Source organism: Macaca mulatta, chromosome 1, assembly GCF_049350105.2.
Source record: "Macaca mulatta isolate MMU2019108-1 chromosome 1, T2T-MMU8v2.0, whole genome shotgun sequence".
Lineage (NCBI taxonomy): Eukaryota > Metazoa > Chordata > Mammalia > Primates > Cercopithecidae > Macaca > Macaca mulatta.
The window spans coordinates 111,516,822-111,541,258 of record NC_133406.1 but is presented as its reverse complement, the minus strand read 5'-3'; the positions used below and the strand labels follow the sequence as shown (position 1 = coordinate 111,541,258).

At 38.9% G+C, this 24,437-nt stretch overlaps 1 protein-coding gene and 1 long non-coding RNA gene across 9 annotated transcripts in view; both read right to left on the bottom strand.

Annotated features, from left to right (window-relative positions):
- ASH1L (ASH1 like histone lysine methyltransferase) overlaps window positions 1-24,437 on the bottom strand; it is a 231,212-nt gene that overhangs the window by 106,965 nt on the left and 99,810 nt on the right. For 4 of the 8 annotated variants that reach the window (XM_028828155.2, XM_077942335.1, XM_077942316.1 and 1 more), the window contains one exon: window positions 14,215-14,316. The exons of 2 other annotated variants lie outside the window; for them this stretch is intronic. In XM_028828155.2, coding sequence (XP_028683988.1) covers window positions 14,215-14,316 — 102 coding nt within the window. Of the gene's footprint in view, window positions 1-9,940; window positions 10,055-14,214; window positions 14,317-17,177; window positions 17,375-24,437 lie in introns of those variants that run through there. 2 more of the 8 variants (XM_077942338.1, XM_077942341.1) reach the window with 2 other exon arrangements.
- LOC144330971 (uncharacterized) lies at window positions 33-865 on the bottom strand. Its single transcript, XR_013397723.1, has 2 exons — window positions 737-865; window positions 33-338 (listed from the first exon to the last, which is right to left on the bottom strand). It is a non-coding gene; the product is annotated as an uncharacterized LOC144330971 (long non-coding RNA).

Below are 24,437 nucleotides of genomic sequence, written 5' to 3'. Positions count from 1 at the left end.
TATTCTTCAATTTTTCTCAAAAAGACTTTGTATTTTTTTATTTTAATTTTTTGTGATTTAATTTTAATTTAAATTTGTGTGAGTACATAGATGTGTGTGTGTGTGCGTGTATTATTTTTTCTTTTTTCTTTTTTCTTTTCCCCCCAAGGGACAGGGTCTCACTATGTTACCCACACTGGTCTGAATCTCCTGGCCCCAAATAATCTTCCTGCCTCAGTACTCCATGTTGTCAGGACTACAGGTATGAGCCACTGGGCCTACACTGTACTTTTTTTTTTTTTTTTTTTTTTTTTACTAGAGACAGGGTTTCACCGTTTGGCCAGGCTGGTCTCGAACTCCTGACCTCAAATGATCTGTCTGCCTCGGCCTCCCAAACTGCTAGGATTACTGTGAGACACTGCGCCCGGCCACTGTACTTTTTATTATACAGATCCTGTACATGTTTTTCTAAATTTATCATTAAGACTTTAATGGCTTTTAATACAACTGTAAATAGTATTATTTATATTTCAATTAATTAATTTTTTTTTTTGAGACAAGGTCTTGCTTTCACCCAGGCTGGAGTGCAGTGGCATGATCTCGGTTCACTGCAACCTCCACTTCCCGGGTTCAAGCAATTCTCCTGTCTCAGCCTTTCAAGTAGCTGAGGGTACAAGCATGCGCCACCATGCCCGGCTAATTTTTGTAATTTTTGTAGAGATGGGGTTTTGCCATGTCGCCTAGACTGGTCTGGAACTTCTGGGCTCAAGCGATCCACACACTTCTGTCTCCCAAAGTGTTAGTATTAAAGGTGTGAGCCACCACACCTGGCTACATTTCAGTTTCTAATTGTTCACTGTGTATAGAAATACAATGATTTTTATATGTTGAGCTTATTTTTTTTTTATTTTATTTATTTTTTTTTTTTTGAGACGGAGTCTCGCTCTGTCGCCCAGGCTGGAGTGCAGTGGCATGTGATCTCGGCTCACTGCAAGCTCCGCCTCCCGGGTTCACGCCATTCTCCCGCCTCAGCCTCCCAAGTAGCTGAGACTACAGGCGCCCGCCACCACGCCCGGCTAGTTTTTTGTATTTTTAGTAGAGACGGGGTTTCACCATGTTAGCCAGGATAGTCTCGATCTCCTGACCTCGTGATCCACCCGCCTCGGCCTCCCAAAGTGCTGGGATTACAGGCTTGAGCCACCGCGCCCGGCCATGTTGAGCTTAAACACACAGAAATTGTATTGTTAAACTCATTTATTAAGTTCCAGCAACTTTTAAACAAATTCCTTGGGAATTTTCTGCAAGTCGTATTATCTCTGAGTAAGATATTAAGACTTCCCTACAATGTTGAATAGAAGTAGTGGACATCTATAACTTTTCCCCAATCTTAGGGAGGAAGCATTCAGTCTTTCACCATTAAGTATTAGGTTAGCTGTAGGTTTTTCTGCAAACACTCTGTAATGGATTGAGCAAATTCTATTCTAGTTTCTAAGAGCTTTTTTTAAAAATCATGAATGGATGTCAAATTTTGTCAAATATGTTCCCTTAATCTACTTAGACAACTAGGTGATTTTTCTCATGTACTGTTTTTCTTAAAAAATATTAATTAATTGATTTATTTGAGACTGGGTTATGAGACTGGCTAACTTTTGTATTTTTGGTAAAGACAGGGTTTCACCGTGTTGCCAAGGCTGGTCTCGAACTCCTGGGCTCGGGCAATTCGCCTGCCTCAGACTCCCAAAGTGACAGGATTACAGGAGTGAGCCACCACACTCAGCCTTGTTACTGCTTGTCTTTTGGGTATAAACCATTTTATCTGGGGTGAGATGATATCTCATTGTAGTTTTGATTCGCATTCCTCTGATAATCAATGATGTTGCGTACCTTTGCCTGTTGCCATTTGTAGCATCTTCTTTTAAGAAATACCTCTTCGGCCGGGCGCGGTGGCTCAAGCCTGTAATCCCAGCACTTTGGGAGGCCGAGGCGGGCAGATCACAAGGTCAGGAGATCGAGACCACAGTGAAACCCCGTCTCTACTAAAAATACAAAAAATTAGCCGGGCGCGGTGGCGGGCGCCTGTAGTCCCAGCTACTCAGGAGGCTGAGGCAGGAGAATGGCGGGAACCCGGGAGGCGGAGCTTGCAGTGAGCCGAGATCGTGCCACTGCACTCCAGCCTGGGCAACAGCGTGAGACTCCGTCTCAAAAAAAAAAAAAAAAAAAAGAAATACCTCTTCAGTCTTTCGCCCATTTTTCGAACGGATTATTAGACTTTTACCTATAGAGTGGTTTGAATTTATATATTCTGGTTATGAATACTTTGTTAGATGTGTAGTTTGCAAATATTTTCTCCCATTCTGTGGGCTGTCTCTTCAGTTTATTGATTGTATACTTTGCTGTGCGAAGCTTTTTTACTTGATTTGATCACATTTATCTATATTTGTTTGGCTGCCTGTGCCTGTGGTGTATTGCTCATAAATTTTTGTCCAGACCAATATCCGGGAGAATTTTCCCAACGTTCTCTTATAGTAGTTTCACACTTTTGAGATCTTAGATTTAAGCCTTTCATCCATTTTATTTTATTTTATTTTATTTTATTTTATTTTATTTTATTTTATTTTATTTTGAGACGGAGTCTTGCTCTGTCACCCAGGCTGGAGCACAGTGGCCGGATCTCAGCTCACTGCAAGCTCCTCCTCTCGGGTTCACGCCATTCTCCTGCCTCAGCCTCCCCAGTAGCTGGGACTACAGGCACCCGCCACTTCGCCCGGCTAGTTTTTTGTATTTTTTAGTAGAGACGGGGTTTCACCGTGTTAGCCAGGATGGTCTCGATCTCCTGACCTCATGATCCGCCCGTCTCGGCCTCCCAAAGTGCTGGGATTACAGGCTTGAGCCACCGCGCCCGGCCCTTTCATCCATTTTAATTTCAGTTTTTGTATGTGCTGAGAGATAGGGGTCTAGTTTTTCTTTTGCATATGAATATCAAGTATTCCCAGCACTATTTATTGAAGAGATTTTATGCTCTTGGGACCTTTGTCAAAAATAAGTTCACTGTAGGTGTGTGGATTTGTTTCTGGGCTCTCTCTCTTGTTCCACTGGTCTATGTGTCTATTTTTGTGCTAGTACCATACTGTTTTGGTTATTATAGCTCTGTAGTATAACTGAAGTCAGGTAAAGTGATTTCTCCCTTTCAGCTTAGAAATAAGTTTGGCTATTCTGGGCTAATTTTCATTTTTCTTTTTGTCTTGTTGTTGTTGTTATTGTTTTGAGATGGGTCTTGCCAAGGTGCTCAGACTGGCCTCAAACTCCTTGGCTTAAGCAGTCCTTTCCCTGCCTCAGTCATCCAAGTAGCTAAGACTTCAGGCATAGGGGTGCCACACCACCCAACTTTCACTTTCTTCTTTTTTGAGACGGAGATTTGCTCTGTCACCCAGGCTGGGGTGCAATGGTGCGATCTCAGCTCACTGCAACCTCTGCCTCCCAGTTCAAGCAATTCTCCTGCCTCAGACTCCGAAGTAGCTGGGATTACAGGTGCGCGTGACCATGCCCAGCTAATTTTTGTATTTTTTTAGTAGAGATGGGGTTTCACCATGTTGGTGAGGCTGGTCTCGAACTCCTGACCTTGTGATCTGCCCACCTCGGCCACTGAAAGTGCTGGGATTACAGGCGTGAGCAACTGCGCCCAGCCCACTTTCTTCTTTCTAATGCAGGTTTTACTTGCTCTTCTTTTTCCAGCTTCTTAAAGGTGAGAACTTGGGCCACTGACTTAGATAGATCTTTGGCGTTTAATAATCTCAGCTATAAATATTCTTAGATTATCCCACAAATTTCTATGTGTTTTCATTTTTATTCATTTCAAAGTATTTTCTAATTTGATTTTTGGGAATTCATCTTTTACTTATGAATTATTTAGAAGTGCATTATTTAATTTCCACATACTTAGAGAATTTCGTAACTTGTGTTACTGAATTCTAATTTAATTCTATTGTAGTCTGAAAATATATTCTGCATGAGTTTAATCTTTTAAAACGTATCGAGACATTTGATTACCCAGAATAGGATGGTATCTTGGTATAATTCCATATGCACTTCAAAAGAATATGAGAAAAATGTGTGTGTTTTTTGTTTTTGTTTTTGTTTTTTGAGACAGAGTCTCGCTCTGTCGCCCAGGCTGGAGTGTAGTGGTGCGATCTCGGCTTACTGCAAGTTCCGCCTCCCGGGTTCACACCATTCTCCTGCCTCAGCCTTCTGAGTTGCTGGGACTACAGGTGGCCACCACCACGCCCCAGTTAAATTTTCTATTTTTAGTAGAGATAGGGTTTCACCGTCTCTACTGCTATTCCCAATTTGTTCAACTGCTGTTCCCAATTTGTTCTTTATGAGACTCTATCCCATGTATATTAGCCCTCTTGATATTGTACCAGAGATCACTAAAGTTTCATTCATTTTTTTAGTCAATTTTTTATTCCATTCTGTACTTCATTTTGGATAACTTTTATTTGTATTCCTCCAAGTCTAGTAATCTTTTCTTCTGTAGGATCTAATCTGCTGTTACATCATTTAGTGAAATTTTCATTTCAGATATTGCATTTTTCATCTATAGAAGTTGCATTTGATTTTTTTTAAAGAGATGAAGTCTCCATATGTTGTCCAGGTTGCAGAACAGTGGCTGTTCACAGGTGCAGTTATATTATACTACATCCTTGAACTCCTAGCCTCAAACTATCCTCTTTCCTCAGCTTCCAGAGTAACTGGGACTACATGCACACACCACCATGCCTGGCGGATTTTTTAATATCTTTCGTTTCTATCCTATGTTCACATTTTCCTTTAAATTATCAAAAATAGCTCATTAAGTATCAATTATACCCCATGTTATTTCTGTGGCAGTTTCCACTGATTTTTCTTCTGCTGAGTCATATTTTCTTGCTTCTTGGCAAGCCTATTAATTTTTTATAGGATGCTAGATAGTTTAATGTTACATTGTTTGGATTTTGTTGTCTTCCTTTAAAAATTGTTGATGTCAAAAAAACTGGAACATTTGTACACTGTTGATGGGAATGCAAAATGGTACACTATTGTGGAAAACAGTAGGGCAATCCATCAAAAAATTAAAAATAGAATTACCATATAATCCAGGAATTCCACTTCTGGGTATATACCAAAAAGAACTGAAAGCAGGGTCTGGAAGAGGTATCTGTTCACCAGTGCTCATAGCAGTATTATTCACAAATGGCCAAAAGTTGGTAGCAACCCAAGTAACCATTTATAAACCAATAACAATAAACAAAATGTGGTAAAAGATACAAAGGAATATTATTCAGCCATAAAAGGGAAGGCAATTCTGACACATGCTAAAAAATGGATAAACCCTGGCTGGGCACGGTGGCTCACGCCTGTAATCCCAGCACTTTGGGAGGCCAAGGCGGGCAGATCACCTGAGGTCAGGGGTTCGAGACCAGCCTGACAAACATGAGAAACCCAGTCTCTACTGAAAATACAAAATTAGCTGGGTGTAGTGGTGCATGCCTGTAATCCCAGCTACTTGGGAGGCTAAGGTGGGAGAATCCCATGAACCCAGGAGGTGGAGGTTGCAGTGAGCCAAGATCTCTCCATTGCACTGCAGTCTGGGCAACAAGAGCGAAACTCCATCTCAAAAATAAATAAATAAATAAACCCTGAGGACCTTAAGCTAAGTTAAGCAAGCCAGTCATAAAAAAACAAACACCGTATGGTTACACTTTAGCGGGTGATCGACAGAGACTGAAGGGACAGGGGAATATGAAGTTCTTATTTAATGGATATAGAGTTTCAGTTTTGCAAGATGAAAAAATTATGGAGATTGGTTGCACAATAATGTAAATGTACTTAACACTAGTGAACTAACTGTACACTTAGAAATGGGGAGTCTAGGCCAGGCGCGGTGGCTCATGCCTATAATCCCAGCACTTTGGGAGGCCAAAGCTGGCAGATCACCTGAGGTCAGGAGTTCAAGACCAGCCTGGCCAGCATGGCAAAACCCTGTCTCTACTAAAAATACAAAAATTAGCTGGCATGGTGGCGGAAACCTGTAATCCCAGTTACTTGGAGGCTGAGGCAGGAGAATCACTTGAACTTGGGGGACAGAGTTTGCAGTGAAACGAGATCATGCCACTGCACTCCAGCCTGGGAAACAGGAGCACGACTCTGTCCGAAAAAAGAAAAAAAAAAAAAGAAACGGGGAGTCTAGCTCTGTCTCCTAGGCTGGAGTGCACTGGCATGATAGCTCACTGCAGCCTCCGCCTCCCAAGTTCATACGATTCTTCTGCCTCAGACTCCTGAGTAGCTGGGACTACATGCATGTGTCACCATGGCTGGTTAATTTTTATATTTTTAGTAGAGATATGGTTTCACCATGTTGGCCAGACTGGTCTTGAACTCCTGACCTCACAAGATCTGCCCGCCTCGGCCTCCCAAAGTGCTGGAATCACAGACGTGAGCCATCGCACACGGCTTTAGAAATGGTTAAGACAGTAAATTTTTTTACTCTGTCACCCAGGCTAGAATGCAGTGCCGTGATCTTGGCTCACTGCAACCTCCACCTCCTGGGTTCAAGTGATTCTCATGGTTCAATCTCCCGAGTAGCGGGGATTACAAGCGCCTGCCATCACACCTGGCTAATTTTTGTACTTTTAGTAGAGACAGGATTTTGCCATGTTGGCCAGGCTGGTCTCGAACTCCTGACCTCAGGTGATCTGCCCGCCTCGCCCGCCCAAAGTGCTGGGATTACAGGTGTGACCGACAGTGCCCTGCCGGTAAATTTTATATTATCTGTATTTTGCCACAATTAAAACAAAATTTTGTTTTTTCACAATTAAAATGTTTTTAAATGTTGAACTTTGTTTTAAAAATCAGTTACTTGTAGAACAGTTTGACAGTTTGATTCCTCGAACCCTGTTTTAAATCATTACTAGGGTCTAGTGTAATCTTCATTCCAGAGATACTTTAGTCCTGCTAAGGTGTAACCTTTTTTTTTTTCTTTTTGAAACAGGGTCTTGCTCTGTTGCCCAGGCTGGAGTGCAGTGGCGCGATCTTGGGTTCACAACCTCTGACTCCTGGGTTCAAGCAATCCTCCTGCCTCAGCCTCCCAAGTAGCTGGGACTACAGGTGTGCGTGACCATGTCTGACTAATTTTTATGTGTTTTTAGTAGAGATGGGGTTTTGCCATGTTGGCCAGGCTGCCCTCAAACTCCTGGTCTCAAGTGATCTACTCGCCTTGGTCTCCCAATGTGCTGGGATAACAGGCGTGAGCCACCATGTCTGGCCAAGATGTAATCTTTATGGGGGCCTTCACAATTGTCCCCAAGGACCCTACAGTTGGTAGTCAGAGTTCAAATGTCTCATGCCACATGTAAACCTTAGGAATTTTTCATATACAACTCCCTAGTTTTTCTTAGGGCATTTTTTTGGAGTTTCACTCTATGCGAGGAGGGACTAGTACTCAGCAAAGATTTAAGACAACTCATCACATGTGGCTAAACAGACCAGGCAGGGTGGCTCACGCCTGTAATCCCAGCACTTTGGGGGGCCGAGGCAGGCAGATCATCTGTGGTTAGGAGTTCAAGAACAGCCTGGCTAACATGGCAAAACCCTGTCCCTACTAAAAATAAAAAATTAGTCGGGCATGGTAGCTCACACCTATAGTACCAACTTCTGTGGAGGTTGAGTCAGGAGAATCACTTGAACCCAGGAGGCGGAGGCTGCATTGAGCCATGATCATGCCACTGCACTCCAGCCTGGGTGACACAGCAAGACTCCGTCCCATAAAAAAGAAAAAATGTGGCTAAACGCCTTTGCAATCTTTTTTTTATGTTTTACCACTATACCCTGTCTCCCTTGTATATGACCTAATTCTCATTCCATACCCTCATAATAATGGCAGAAGGGCCAACAGTAGCAACAGTAACAACAGAAGTTACCATTTACGGCTGGGTGCAATGGCTCACGCCTCTAATCCCAGCACCTTGGGAGGCCAAGGCAGGTGGATCACCTGAGGTCAGGAGTTCAAGACCAGCCTGGCCAACATAGTGAAACCCCATCTTTACTAAAAATATAAGAATTAGCTGATGTGGTGGTGCACGTCTGCAGTCCCAGCTACTCGGGAGGCTGAGGTAGGAGAAACACTTGAACCTGGAAGGTGGAGGCCGCAGTGAGCCGAGACTGCACCATTGCACTCCAGTCTGGGCAACAGAGGGAGACAGCATGTCAAAAAACAAAAAAAAGGCTGGGCATCGTGGCTCATGCCTGTAATTCCAGCACTTTGGGAGGCTGAGGCGGGCAGATCACAAGGTCAGGAGATGGAGACCATCCTGGCTAACACAATGAAACCCCATCTCTACTAAAAATACAAAAAGAAATTAGCGCGGTGTGGTGGCAGGCACCTATAGCCAGCTACTCGGGAGGCTAAGGCAGGAGAATGGCGTGAACCCAGGAGGTGGAGCTTGCAGTGAGCTGAGATGGCACCACTGCACTCCAGCCTGGGCAACAGAGTGAGACTCCATCTCAAAAAAAAAAAAAAAAAAAAAAAAAAAAGAAGTTACCATTTACTCAAAAACTAATTCAGTGATAAAAATTTCCTATCCATTTACTCTAATTCCCACTAGTCTGCAAGATAAATAGAAGTAGCCTCATGTTACAGATAAGAAAGCAATGGGTTTAATGGTTTACGTAACTTCCGTAAGGTTACACAATATTGCTAAATGTGAATCAACTACATCTAAGTCAAAGTACATAGTTTTCCTATTACATCAAAATGCCTTCTCCTCTTCTCCCACTTACCTCTTTAGTCATGGCATATATATGATGTCTTTTAAGCCTCAATACAAAGTTTATGGAAGCATTTTCTGATTAACTTTCCATCATTTCAGCATTCAGTTATGTGTAGAATACTACTATACAGGCCAGGAGTGGCAGCTCACGCCTGTAATCCCAGCACTTTCGGAGGCCGAGGTGGGCAAATCACTTGAGGTCAGGAGTTCGAGACCAGCCTGGCCAACACGGTGAAACCCCATCTCTACTAAAAATACAAAAATTAGGCGGGCATGTGGTGGCACGTCCCTTTAATCCCAGCTACAAGAGAGGCTGAGGCAGGAGAATTGCATGAACTCGGGAGGTGGAGGTTGCAGTGAGCCGAGATCGCGACACTGCACTCCAGCCTGGGTGACAAGAGCAAGACTCTGTCAAAAAAATAAAAATAAAAATAAAAATAAAAAATAAATTTCTATAAAATCACTAGCATATTTTATTGTTGCTCTCAAGATAAACTGATCTTAACATAAGTTCCTTGGTATTAGGGAATGTCTCTTATAGTCTTTTGGCTTAATATAGTAGTTGAATTTGGTAGCCTGAATATAGTAGTTGCTCAATAACAAAATTATAAAAGAACTACCTCTCTCATCAATGTAACAGTATTTGTAAACCAGCTATAAAAAGATTAAATGATTCTGTGAAACACTATTGAAGGGCTTTACATTCTCTAGAATGTGAAAATTACCATGGATTTGGATCCTAATTATAAAAATCTTCAGTTACGTCAAATACCTGAGAAATGAGCAGACAGACATAAATATCTTAAAAGCTACAAATACTAAAAAAAGACCTCTCTAACAGAGATATAAACTTTAACAGAGTACTTGCAAATACTCATTTCAGAAATGAAAAGCTATCCTCATACTACATCCTAAAGACCTAATAAGAGATTTAAAATCTCCAGAAAAGGCTTAGGTTTTACTCATCAATAATAATTTTGTTACTATGGGCTCCTGATATGCATAACAACAACTACAGCTTTCAGTAAAATCATATACCGTTAGTATATTACCGCTTTGGATTTATCTCAAAAACAGGGAATTCAGTTCAAGGATGGGCCTTGAGGCATCTTATCCAAAATGCAAATTGCTTTTTGTTTCTACAGTTATTTACATACCTCGGTTTACTAAACAGATGGTTTCTGGAGGTATGGTGTTCCTTTGACTATACCTAGAAGGTTAGGATATGATTCCGGTTTACTTCTTTGCCTTTAAAAACTGCAAAATAAAGGCTGTCATTCCCTGTGTTGCTACAATACATGAGAACACTAGGTTAACCAAAATTGTGAATATAGTGATTTTGAAAGCTCAGGTTTATATTTAACGACGATTCCCTACAGTATTTGCATTTGGTTCTGCAATGCAACTGGGAAGACTACCAACCTATGACAAATTTTATTTTAACTTTTTTCTGGGTCTGACAAGCAATATAAATCTGTAGGAGAGGCAGAGAATTAGTAAGAGCTTGTGGTCAGGAACTCCATTTTCTTGCTCCCTCCAAAGCCAAAACTAAAACAAGAAACTATCCTTTTCTGTGATAGGTTTATATTTTATTTTCTCCTACACTGTTAAGTGTCACCTTTTGGGGGTTCCAACTTTATGCATGGAAATCTGATGTGGCCTTCTGTTCTACTAGAGTCCTAGGCTCTGTCTTTTGTCTCTTGCAGCTGGATATGTTCCAATTACCAAACTCCCAGCCACCAGGGATCAAGCAGATGTCAAGCAGCTCTAATGCTCTTTATCTCTGTTGAACTGAACTTTCTGAAGTTTCTGGTTTCCTATTTAGTTACTTCAAAGTTCAGTCATCCTGTAAGAAATGTTGTCCATGCATTTTTAGGTTTTAGATAACAAGGTGTTTGTTTGCTCTGCACACCTAATCTACCACATTGCTGGAAATAAAGAGCTCTAATTTATTTCAATGCTACCTGAATTTTAAGTCTCCTTTCCCTCTTTCAAGCTCCAAACTTTCACATTCTCAGACTATTTTTTCTTATCTTCTCAATCATTTGACACTTTCTGATCGAACTCTTTTTGACCTCTTTGTGACATCTAATGTTGACTAATCTGTTCCACTCTGAAGTCTTGTTCAGGCTTCTGTGACATATACGGTTTGATGTTTCGTATTTAAGTCTCCTTCGCTAAACATCTTTTCTTCCACTTCCCTCTGAAATGCTCAAGTTTCTTAGGTCTCCGTCCCCGTCACCTCACTCAACACGTTCTCCCTGGGTGATCTCCTTCACTGCCAAATTCAAGTTCATATATATACTGTTAGATATCTACCACAGATGTCTCTCTCTCAGTATAAACCACTGCTTCTAACAGCCTATTCAATATCTCTACCTAAATAGGCTAAAGACAGTCCACATTTAATATATCCAAATCTGAAGCCATTATCTACTCTGCCTGCATGCATCTGTCACACTCCATTCTTCATATTGTAACGTTGTAGCATTTTTTAAACATATACATATGATAGACTATATTATTACTTACAAATATTTGCTATCCAGCCCCTACTGCCAAAAGGATTTTACTTTCTAGTCCCATTGACACAAGACTTAACCACATGACTTGCTTTGGCACTGAAACTGAGAAGTAACATTTAATGTAGAAATTTTAATAGTTAGTTAGTGCTTTACTATTGCCCTTTCCCCTCTACCAGAAGACAAGCAACATTCCAGGTACAGGTTCTCTGTTGGCCGGGGTCCTAGAGGCAAGGCAACATGGAGTGGACTCTTGATGGTCACACAACATGAACAAAAAATAAGCCTTTGTTGTTTTAAGCCACTGAGATTTGGGGATCTTTTTTTTTAACACTGTAACACCTATCCTATTCTTACTGATAGAGCATATCAAATAATTTATCGTCCTTGTTAGAAATTGTTCAGTAGTTCCCAATTGCATATACAATGAAGTTCCAACTCCTTTGAATGAAAAAAAATACCATATATGATATAGTCCCCATTATTACTTTTACAATCTCCTTTTCCAACCACCATCATCACTACTTATGTACATTAGTCATATCCAACAGTGGGTTATTCTTCAAAAACACTATGCTATTTCACGGTTTTCTAACTTTCTTCGAAAGTGCTGTTGTTACTGTGCTAAATACATTATTACCCTTTACATTGTCCCACTTGCCTACTTAAGTAAATTCAATATATAGTAGTGTGTGTGTGACTTATTCAGTGATATCTTCTTTAGTCATTTCAAGTGGTTAGTGCTTGAATTTCTCTGTGTCATAGCATTTTGTACACTGTTCTGTTACAGAATTTAATACATTGTTTTTCATTGAATATGTCTGAATTATTGAAGGCAGTAACTTAATCTTATTCATGTTTGTATTCCCAGTGCTCACTATTCACAGCAACCCTCAACAGAAATCTAATTCAATGAACAGAATAGTCTCATTGCAAAAGAAACATTGTAAATTTAGATATTCTTTCTTTTGTTTACAAAAGTAAAACATTTTGGTGATTTTCAACACTGATATGTCCCTTATCAAAATCTCATTCACTTGTTCAGGGGTTGATGAACTTTTTTTGTAAAAGGTCAGAGAGTAAATATTTTAGGCTTTTGAGGACATATATAATGCCTGCCTCATATTCTTCTTCATCTTTTCCCCATAAGCCTTTAAAAACCTAAAAATAATTTTTAGCTTGAGGGCTACAGAAAAACAGGCCTTGGACTGCATTTGGCCCATAGCTGTGTTTCCTTACCCTGGTCTAGATAAATATAAGAGAAATTAAGTCACTTCTTGTTAGACTGTAAAAGTCTCTCCATGGCAGTATAAAAACAAAGCACCAAGAGAGACACAACTGTCACTGCTGCCAAGCGGACAACTGGACTAACAAAGAGCTTCTAAAGATAATAATCAACTAAATTAAATAAATACCATACTGATACAATTTGAAAGGCCTTCTACTTCTTCAAAGACCTAGAGATAGAAAGGGAGGAGATAATGTCACTTCCTTGTTTAAGTTTCCACAACTTCCAACTGTGTTTAAGACTCTACATCACTAGTTCTCTACTACGTTTCCAGCCTCATATTAAAAAACCATCTTTGGCTGGGCGCGGTGGCTCATGCCTGTAATCCCAGCACTTTGGGAGGCCGAGGCAGATAGATCACCTGAGGTCAGGAGTTCGAGAGCAGCCTGGCCAACATGGTGAATTTTAGTCTCTACTAAAAATACAAAAAAATTAGCTGGGCATGGTGGTGGGCACCTGTAATCCCAGCTGTTCAGGAGGCTCAGGCAAGAGAATCACTTGAACTCAGGAGTCAGTGGTTGCAGTGAGCCGAGATTACACCACTGTACTCCAGCCTGGGCAACAGAGGGGGACTCATCTCCAAACCAAATAACCAACCTTCTTTAGTCTGACCACACTGGCTTTTTGATTTATTTTCCTGAACACTCTAAATTCTTTTTAATATATTTCTATCTGGAATTAATCTATCACTCTCCATCTCTCCCAGTAAAATTAATAAATTTTAAAAAATCATTCCTTACTCTTTCACCATCAGGAAAAGGCAGAAGACAGGTATAAATCATCCTTTTTTTTTTTTTTTTGGTAAACACACAAACTATCCATAAAAAGAAAATTGGAAGCATACCCTAAATTGCTGTACAAATTATACAAATATGTTATATATATTAACGGGTTATAAATATATAAATATTAGCAATTAAGAAGTTTAAAAATAACTATTAATAGAGGCTCTCAATTATTTTGCATATCCCTAGAAATTTGTGAATGCTACTTTGAAAATCACTAGTTTACTAAACAATTTTTTTTTTTCCACACAGAGTCTCACTCTGTCACCCAGGCTGGAGTGCAGTGGAGTGAGCTCCGCTCACTGCAACCTCTGCCTCCCAGGTTCAAGAGATTCTCCTGCCTCAGCCTCCCAAGTAGCTGGGATTACAGGCACACGCCACCATGCCTGGCTAATTTTTGTATTTTTAGTACAGATGGGGTTTCACCATGTTGAACAGGGTGGTCTCGAACTCCTGATTTCAGGTGATCCACCCACCTCAGCCTCTCAAAGGGATGGGATTACAGGCATGAGCCACTGCGCCCAGCCTTAAGCAATTTTATATACATCTAAATCTTTATTAAATAGCTGTAATCCACACTCCCCTATTATTCCCAACACATACTTTTACTTTAATTTACTTTAATTCAACTTTGTAAAGGGGAAGATGACTACATTGTTTCAATGTACATTACTGATTCTCACATATGAAGTCTACTGTTTCAACTCCTTTGAATGAAAAAAAAATACCATATATGATTCAGTTCCCATTATTTTTTCTACAATATTATAACTCCTTATTCACAAATAACAAATGGGAAACTATCTTGAAAATCTGGTAAAACAAATAGCACTAGCCTGTTGAAGAAGTACTCTCAGATGAAGACCTTTTCCGGGTAGGGCTACAATTTGTGCTCTCTGATGGCCGCTGGGAGGGTTTATCAGATGTTGGCTGGGAGCCTGGAGAAAAAGAAAGATAGAAATCATAGGAAAATCCAAATCTAAAAATAATGCGAAACCATCTTTTGTTAGAACTTGTTACAGTTTAGTTGCTGCCATTGTCATTCCCTGTAACAATATGACTTGTAACCTGACATTAGCAGGAAAATAAGCAGAGGACAAACCACACTATATGTTGTTGTCAGAAGTTCACAGGTCCTATATACATAATTTCTCCTGTTACATTAACAGAGGAAAAATTAATTTTAATGGAAGAATAAACAATGTATGATTTAGCTTTCATGTGTTACTAGCACAAAACATTATTTAAAATATTAATAAAAATTACTAACAATATTTTAACCAAATCTGTTCTGGATTATTAAAATTCATCATATAAACTGACAAAATTTACAATGTAATTTATCAAACAGTTGATGTGAGGGCCCATCGCGGTTGCTCACGCCTGTAATCCCAGTACTTTGGGAGGCTGAGGCGGGCGGATCACAAGGTCAAGAGTTTGACACCAGCCTGGCCAACATGGTGAAACCCTGCCTCTACTAAGAATACAAAAACCAGCCGAGCATGGCGGCACATGCCTGTAATCTCAGCTACTCAGGGAGGCTGAGACAGGAGAATCGCTTCGACCTGGGAGGCAGAGGTTGCAGTGAGCTGAGATCGCCCCATTAGCCTGGGCAACAGAGCAAGACTCTGTCTAAAAAAAAAAAAGTTGATGTGAGAAAAGCAGGTCCAACCTGAGCACTTCATTTAAGAGAATCAGAGGTCCTCTTAAATGTAAAGGATCAAGCCAGGCGTGGTGGCTCATGCCTGTAATCCCAGCACTTTGGAAGGCCAAGGTGGGTGGATCACCTGAGGTCAGGAGTTCAAGAACAGCCTGGCCAACATGGTGAAACTCTGTCTCTACAAAAATACAAAAATTAGCCAGGCATGATGGCAGGTGCCTGTAATCCCAGTTACTTGGGAGGCTGAGGTGGGAAAATTGCTTGAACCCAGGAGGTGGAGGTTGCAGTGAGCCGAGATCGCCCTATTGCACTCTAGCCTGGGCGACACAGCAAGACTCCATTTCAAAAAAAAAAGAAAAAAGAAAGAAGTAAAAGGCTCAAACCTTAAACCCACACATCCTATCTAATTCACAGAAATTATTTTCAGATTCTATGTTTTTCCTCCTTTTGCAAATTCTAGAACACTGATAATTTATCCATGAAATAGTCTCTTTTAAAGCCATACACTTAAGGATCCTTGGCTATATACATAAAAGCTTATGAAGACAAAGAAACTCAATTTCCTTTCAAAAACTTTCATACTTTTAGCAAAACCCCAAATCTATACAGCATAATACATCACCTGCTCAAAAGAAAAGTATGTTCTTGTTGTAAGATTACTTTCCTGAATAAAATATACTTGATTCTTATATTGGATTCCTTATAATCTAAAATGCCAGCTATTAAGAGTTGATAATGAATGTCTACCTCATGTTTGTCAAAAAACTAGTAATCTGAAATGCTTATTTATGGGAAAAAATTATAAATAAAAAAACTTACATGTAACTGGAGCCACAAGAGGTACAAGAAATCAAAAAGCTGAAGATTTTCAAGATCTGCCTCTAAACGAAAGTTAACTCCTAAAAGAAGATTTGATTAATTCTCTGAAGGACAACTTAGGGTCAGAAGAACTGAACAGAGCTAAGTTGCTATTTCCTTTTCTCTAAGAGAAATAGAACATGAGCCTTGTTTTAATTAAGTAGCATCTTAAATCACATTGCTGTAAATAGTCTTTTAGCAGGATATGGGAAACACTGCTCAGGTGAGATGTAAGACTATATGCTGTCATTCAAGAGTAACAGGTTACATTTTTTTTAGAAAATTGATGTGATAGTACGTTCTACTTCTGAAACACAATGATGACTGATGTAGACCTATTCAAGAAGCAAGATTGTTTATTGCTGAATCTTAACAACAGATATGAGACAGATTTTTAAATCCGACAGTATAATAAATCACCCTCGAGTGTGGTTGAGAGATTTCCACTAAATAACTGAATATCACAATGAAACATCTAAGAAATAAAAAGCCCAGGCATCAGTGAAGACATAACTTTAAGTATTAATACTGAAAACTTCATATACGGACAGATACGTATTTCCTACCCAACACACAGTCAAGACAGAAGACAATAGTGGTCAAGAAGCCTAAGATAATAGTCAACTCTATCACCATTCCTGATCGTGGATTAAGTACTAAGAAAAGAGGGGTTTGAAGGCACTTTTTTTCTTTTTGGGAGATGGACTCCCTCTGTCTACCAGGCTGGAGAGCAGTGGTACAATCTTGGCTCACTGAAACCTCTGCCTCCCGGGTTCAAGTGTTTCTCCTGCCTCAGCCTTCTGAGTAGCTGGGATCACGGGCATGGGCCACCATGCCCGGGTAATTTTTGTATTTTTAGTAGAGACGGGGTTCCATCATGTTGGCCAGGCTGGTGTCGAACTCCTTACCTCAAGTGATCCGCCCGCCTCAGCCTCCCGAAGTGCTGGGATTATAGGCACGAGCCCCTGCGCCCAGCCCTAAGAGCACTTTTATATAAAGTCTTTTCTCTCAGTCATAAACATTTATTAAGTGAGTATAGTTTATATGCTTGGTACTATGCTAGATACTGTGAAGGTAGGGGGAAGAATTCTACAAACAGTGTAATGGTCTCTGCCCTCAAGGAGCTTATTAATCATCGTGTATATCATCAGGAATTACATTTTAGGTGACACTTGTGCCATCCATTCTTGAGTTCCATCTTCAGTTCTTAGGCTATTTAGTAATGTTTCCTAAATTTCTTGGTCATCTTCAAGAAAGTCTTGATGAAGGCTTCAACTGTACCTTTGATCATCAGGATATCCTGAGAATCACCCTGCCTGGCCTCACCAACCTCAGGGTAAAAAGAGGGTACAGGCACATTCTTCAAAGCTCCTTCTTATGGTGGCATCTGGAGTTTCAGAGGAGGCAGTGGGAGATGGGATGGGGGTCAGATCCATGGAGATCATTATTGGCAGCATTGTACAGCAATTCCTGAGAAACTGAAACAATTGAGAGAGAGATGGCTTATTTAGCTCACTTAGCTTCCGAGCCATTTTTCATTTCCTGAAAGCAATGGAAGCCAGCAGCCTATTCTTAGGACTTAACGGAAGATTTGAGTAAAATTTAATTCAGGAAGGTTCTCATTTTTCATTTTTAAAAGTTTGAATTCCCTGTTCATACAGAGCAGAGCTATTCTTAACAATATTCCATATTTAAAAAGAATAAAGCTGTATTCTTGAGATACAGATCTCTAATGCTTGGTAATCATCAGCTCTAGCATCTCATTTCATTTAAAAGCAGTGTTCACAGAGGCAGTAATAAGACGAGGATAACTGAAAAAACATTACTTGATGATATAAAGCAACCAAGTTTAAGACTGGAAAGTGATGCTATCACTTATGTACAAGAAATAGCAGCCAGTTAAAGATGTTCAAAGTATGGTAAAATTGGCCTAAGGGTAGGAATCATATGAAATCTGCAAACATTATCTGTAACGCTGCCAGGAATATACTGTTTTATAAATGCCAATTTGCAGTTGGGCTTCCAGGAAGAACCAGATAATGCCCAGAGAACTACCATGTCCACTTCAACAGAGACCAATATACATTTATGTGTCCAAACCTAAAATATAATGCAGAGCAGAGTTGAGTGTGATATGGTGTTCAGTACATGGACTATGGAGTAAAGCATCCTGGATTTGATTCCTGGCTCTGCTACAAATTAATCAAAGAAAATCTACAAAAGTAAATGTGCCTGGACTTTGGTTTAATAAAGCTAAGTTACAGCATTGCTGTCAGTCCCAAAATGAGACAATGTAATCAAAAAATAATTTTATAAAATTCAAAATGTTTTATAAATATTAGTGACTATTACGTATTAATTGACTCCTAGGTTTATCATGGAATTTTTAGACAGGCAGGTGCAGGAGCTCATGGCTGTAATCCCAGCACACTGCTAGGCCGAGGTAGCCAGGTTGCTTGAGTTCAGGAGTTCAAGACTAGCCTGGGCAATATGGCGAAACTAGTCTCTACAAAAAAACATAAAAATTAGCTGGGCATGGTGGCGCATACCTGTAGTCCCAGTTACTTGAGAGGCTGAGGTGGGAAGATTGCTTGAGCCCAGGAGGTAGAGGCTTCAGCGAGCTGTGATCGCACCACTGTACTCCATCCTGGGCGACAGTGAGACCCTTGCCTCAATAATAATAATAATAATAATAGAAAGAAGAGCACTGAGTTATATCCAGGAGGGAGCTAGAACTAACCTATAACATCAAGCATTTACCTTAAACATAGAGTGAATCCAATTAAGAAGTACTACTCATATAGGTACCTCCAGGGCTGGTAGGTACTTGCAGGGTAGAAAAAAGTTACTCTGAGTAAATCTTCTAATTCACTGACTCTTCGCCATAACTTTTGCAGAGTATGCCCAAGAGATGAGTCAGAACCAGAAGATGTCTGGCTTTCTGCTCAGTTTTTTCCCAAGGGAGAAAGTAGTTTTCTGCTTCCCCTACTTAGCTCTTTCCCTTGCTGTCTCCATCATGTGACAAATGTTTGCTCATGTCTCAAGAGTGGCCATTTTAGATCTGCCTGGAAGGATGTGTGGAGGCTCCCCATTCCACAAAGGACAAGGTTTATATGAATTCTAATTCAAGAAAATCTGACACTTCCTCAAAGCATACACATAGAGAACACAATTGTAGATATCAAAGAGTTCTCATCATTTTCCATTTCAAAATACTATAAAGCAGAATAAGTACTTCAGAAGTGAATAAAGACTACAAATAGGAATTCCTCAGTTCACAATATTACTGGGTAGACCACCACTGTGTGTTTCATCATGCAGATGATGACAACTTCAGAAATATGTTTAGAAATTATACACACATAAATGCAGAAAGTAGAAATTACAGGTAAGCTGCAAAACAAAAACAAAAACAAGGACCTAAATAAAATTGGATTTCAGAATAAATATAAGTAGATTATTAAGGGAAATACTTTTTCTTCAGCTGGAAATAAAGGCCCTCATGTAAACAAGGCAGACTACTACTAAGGAGGAAGACAGAAAAAGAGAATACAATACATCGGAATAATACAGAGAAAATTAAGAATTAAAACCAAACTTGCAAATGTGAAGGAACATTGGAAGTGGTTTTAATTATAGACTCTCTGGATTTTATTTGGCCAGTATTTGATGAACTTTTGAAGATAAAGACAGGATTTACAGAAACATTTTTGTCAATTTAAACAAGAGGGGAAAGGTAGTACTTTTACAGCAAAACCGTAAGATGAAATCAGGGATACAAACTTGAAAGTTGAAAAAGGGAAAAAAACGTAACTGTATCATAAAGAAATAAGATTATGAAAATCTTTATAATAAACACAAAATGAACAGAAACCAAGAATCTGTTTTCAAATTGATTTGCCACAAAAAACCTTGATTGACATTTCCAGTGGAGGAACTAAAACAAATCAAAGATATATAAAAAATGCTACTTTTACAGATGCCTGAGTGTGAAGACAGAGTAAAACAGGCAAAGATAGCAGAATATATAAAATTCTCACTGATTAATAGTGTCTGCAGTGGTGGAAGCATCCCAAAGAAATCATGAGAATAAAGATTCAACTAACTACTCACTGAAGCCCTGAACATCCTAGCCTAGAAAAACAAGGAATTTCCCTGGTGTCAAACACAAATTAGCAAAAAAAATACAGTGAATTAAATCAATAGTTGGTTGGACAAAACATATGTTTCTTTAGCCTAAGTTCACTATTAAAGCTTTTATAACTTAATATAGTATGAATTTTAGTCACTCTGTTTGGAGACCAACACTAAAGACACAAGTAACTAAGAAATCATTTGTATGAGTGGAATGTTTGATGTTTGCAATGTTAGAAGTATCTTTGGGTGAATTATGGAAAAATAGATTAAGTATGCTAGTTTGGAAGAATGCTACGCAGTAGTCAGTTCTAAGATATTATCAATTTTAAAATAATTTTAAAAGTTTCTAACATTGAAATTGTTCCTTCCCACCAAAATTAAAACGTTATAAAAGTTTAGTTTTAAAAAAGATTCCTCCTCTTTCATTATTTGTATGTCAAAGATACTTGGGAATGTGTGTTAAACAATGACTGAACCAAAATTGGTTGTAATAAAAATGGCTATCATAGTAAAGGAATATGAACATAAAACACCAAACTATTTGAAAACTTCTGATCAAGTTTTTTTGTTCCCAGATTCAAGTTCTGAATCCTTTGGTATGGTTCACAGTTGATAGCCGCCCTTGGAACCTTCTTGTGAACGAGCTGAATGCTAAGGTAAAAGCTGGGTCCACAATAAAAACAGCTGTTTTCAATTGTGGGAAATACAGAAAGCAATACATTTTATCTGATGCACCAACTAAATGCACTACAAGAGAGTACGACTCAGAGCCTGTTCTGGCCATTTTTAAGCTAAAAAGTCTGTGTTTTGGCCAGGTGTTGTGGTTCACGCCTGTAACCCCAGCACTTTGGGAGACCGAGGCAGGTGGATCACAAGGTCAGGAGATTGAGATCATCCTGGCTAACATGGTGAAACCCTGTCTCTACTAAAAATACAAAAAATTAGCCGGGCATGGTGGCGGGCACCTGTAGTCCCAGCTACTTGGGAAGTTGAGGCAGAATGGCATTAACCTGGGAGGCGGAGCTTGCAGTGAGCCAAGATAGCACCACTGCACTCCAGCCTGGGCGACAGCATGAGACTCTGTCTCAAAAAAAAAAAAATCTGTGTTTTTCTCTAGGCTATTTTTCATAATGCCCAAATGACATCATTCACTGAAATGGAATTACTCTGGAAATTCCCATAACTGCACTAACCACACCACAATCGATTTTCTGCTTTCATCTCTATATGTTCACACTTCATTTATAGGCATATCTTATTTTCTATTGTGTTTTAAATCTTTTTAAAATTGATACATAATAGTTGTACATATTTATGGGATACATGTGACACTTTGTTACACGCCTAGAATGTGTAAGAATCAAGTCAAGAGTATTTTGGGTATCCATCACCCTGCGTAACTATGATTTCTATGTGTCAGGAACATTTCAAGTCCTCTCTTCTAGCTATTTTTGAAATACACAATATAGTGCTGTCACTTATAGTCACCCCACCCTGCTACTGAACATTTGAACTCATTCCTTCTAACTGTTGCATATGTGTGTCTTATCAACAGCACTAGAGAAATTGTTTGAAGTCAGTATATTCTCATCAAAGCCTATACCCTTCAGTTAAAGAGAACAAAACTCAGTATTCTTTGCTTCAATCTCTATGCTTGTACAGTGAATATAGTTTTTCCAAAAAAAAAAAGGGTTTAATCCTTATTATTGGAGGACAAAATATTCATCACTGAATGCACCAAAGAATGTATGTAATTTATATGTAGTAAATCATTTACAATAACGTCCCATTGTCTGCTTATGCTATGACTTCTAAGCTATAAATCCTAAATGAAAATACTCCATTCTACTGCTCTGCCAATTTCAGAATCCAGGTTTGTAAGTTCTATCATGTGTAGCCAGCCATGAGTCACATATGCTGAAAAACAGGGATGAAATAACTGACATTCCAGGTCAGAAACTCTTGCTCATGAGACCTATTTCATGTCTACCTAACATATATACATAAATTAAATAGAATCACTATTAGGATTGGGAGAAACCAGGAAACCTGGCCTTACTTAAGTGTGTAATTTTACTGTAATTTCACTTGCATCAAGCTGATTTTATAGCTGTTAGTCTGTACAGTAGAGAATAGTATATAAGTTAGAAAAATAAGCTAACTACCACAGGCACATAATTTATAAAAGTGATTAGAACTGTTATTCATCTTAAGGCTTCATAAGATTTAATTTTACAGTGAATATACTTGTTTACTTTAAGAATGCTCAAAGTGATAAGTCAGTTTGATTCCCCATTTTTGAAACAAAGAGAGAAAGGTTAAATGCCTTGGTCCAAGCTACACATGCCAGTGTCCCTAATTCGGTTTCATTTATTTTTCTTGAAATTTATATCAACATGATTTATCAAATATGCCTGTTTTACCCCCAATCAACACTTATGATGAATCCACTCAATACAAACAGTAAATAACCTTTATTTCTTATTTCATCAATTATCAGTTTGAGATACGTTTTACTTAACAGTTTGTATTCTGCTTTATTAAAAAACCTCATCATTCTGGAATAAATTTAGATTTACAAAAGTTACAAAGATAGTACAGAGAATACTCACATGTCCTTTACCCAACATCTCCCAATGTTAACATCTTACATAACTATAGTACATTTGTCACAAGCAAGAAATTAACATTGGAATAATACTATTAACAAAATTTCAGACTTTGTTTAGATTTCGCCAATTTTTTTCCACTCTTGTCCTTTTTTCACTGTCAATCTGGGATATCACATTGTATTTAGTTGTCATGTCTCCTTAGTCTTCTCTTCTCTCTGTAAAAGCTTCTGAGACTTTCCTTGTTTTTTCAGGTCCTTGATACTTTTTAGTACTGGTCAGGTATTTGTAGAATGCCCTTTATTATTATTTTTTTTTTCTGGTTAGACTTAACACATTCTATCAGCGAGTACATGATATCACCATGCCTTATCATTGGTGAAGTTAACCTTGAACTTGGTTAAGGTGCTGTCTGCCATGCCTCTTCACTGTAAAGTTACTGCTTTTCCCTCTTCATACTTTGGTGTTCTTTAAAAGTCAGCAGTCCAGCACACATTCAAGAAGAGGGAAATTAAGTTCTACCTCCTGAAAGTGGCGATCTACATTTATTGTTTGGAATTTTTCTGTAAGGAAGATTTGCTTCTTTACTGCCAAGTATTTATTTAGTCAATCATTTATTTATATCAACATGGATTCACAGATATTGACTTTATTTTTTAGGTTATAATCCAATACTCTCATATTTATTTTGTTGCTCAAACTGTCCCAGCTCAGACCACTGGGAGACATTTCAGGATAATAATTTCCTGAAGGTGATCAACAATATTATAATACCTATTATACAGTAGGTAGTTTTTGGAGCATTTTAACATGATACCAAATGTAAAATGAATCTATCTTCAATTTATATATGGAAAAAAATCAACTGAAGACTGAGAAGATCAATTAAAAATCATACGTAGTTATGCATTTCTTAAACCTTTATACTTCAAAAAGCAACTTGACATCACAGATTGAGAGAATGTAATTACATCTTCAATGGAATGCTACAGAATAACAAAATGTCATTGTAAGGAAAAAGCAAATAATAAACCAGTTAGAAGTGCTACACAAGAAAACATTGAGGAAAAAAACAGCAAAATGTAAAAGTGTAAGAATTTTAATTGTCTGTATTTCCTAACTTCCATTCCTCAGCCTCCAGAAATCTAACATTTGCCACTATACAAATGGCTCTCAGACACAAGACAGACTAACTGCCAAAGCCAATCATCTACTTTCAGTACTTACCTAACCAGTCTCCCATAACACTTGATACTCTTTTTTAAAATTATTATTATTTTGTTTTTTTGAAACAGAGTTTCGCTCTTGTTGCCCAGGCTGGAGTGCAATGGTATGATCTCGGCTCACCGCAACCTCCACCTCCCAGGTTCAAGCAATTCTCCTGCCTCAGTCTCCTGAATAGCTGGGATTATAGGCGCGCGCCACCACACCCGCCTAATATTTGTATTTTTAGTAGAGATGGAGTTTCTTCAAGTTGGTAAGGCTGGCCTTGAACTCTCAACCTCAGGTGATCTGTTTGCCTCAGCCTCCCAAAGTTCTGGGATTACAGGCGTGAGCCACCAAGCCCAGTCACTTGACACTCTTGACTATAAACTCACTTAAGAAACCCACTGAATTCACCATAAATATTGTCATTCCTTCTCATAGCCTTAATAATCACGTATCTAAAATTATCTTCAGGTTTGACCTCTCTTTTGAGAAATACACTGGATTCACCATAAATAAATATTGTCATTCCTTCTTATAGCCTTAATAATCACGTATCTATAATTATCTTCAGGTTTGACCTCTCCTT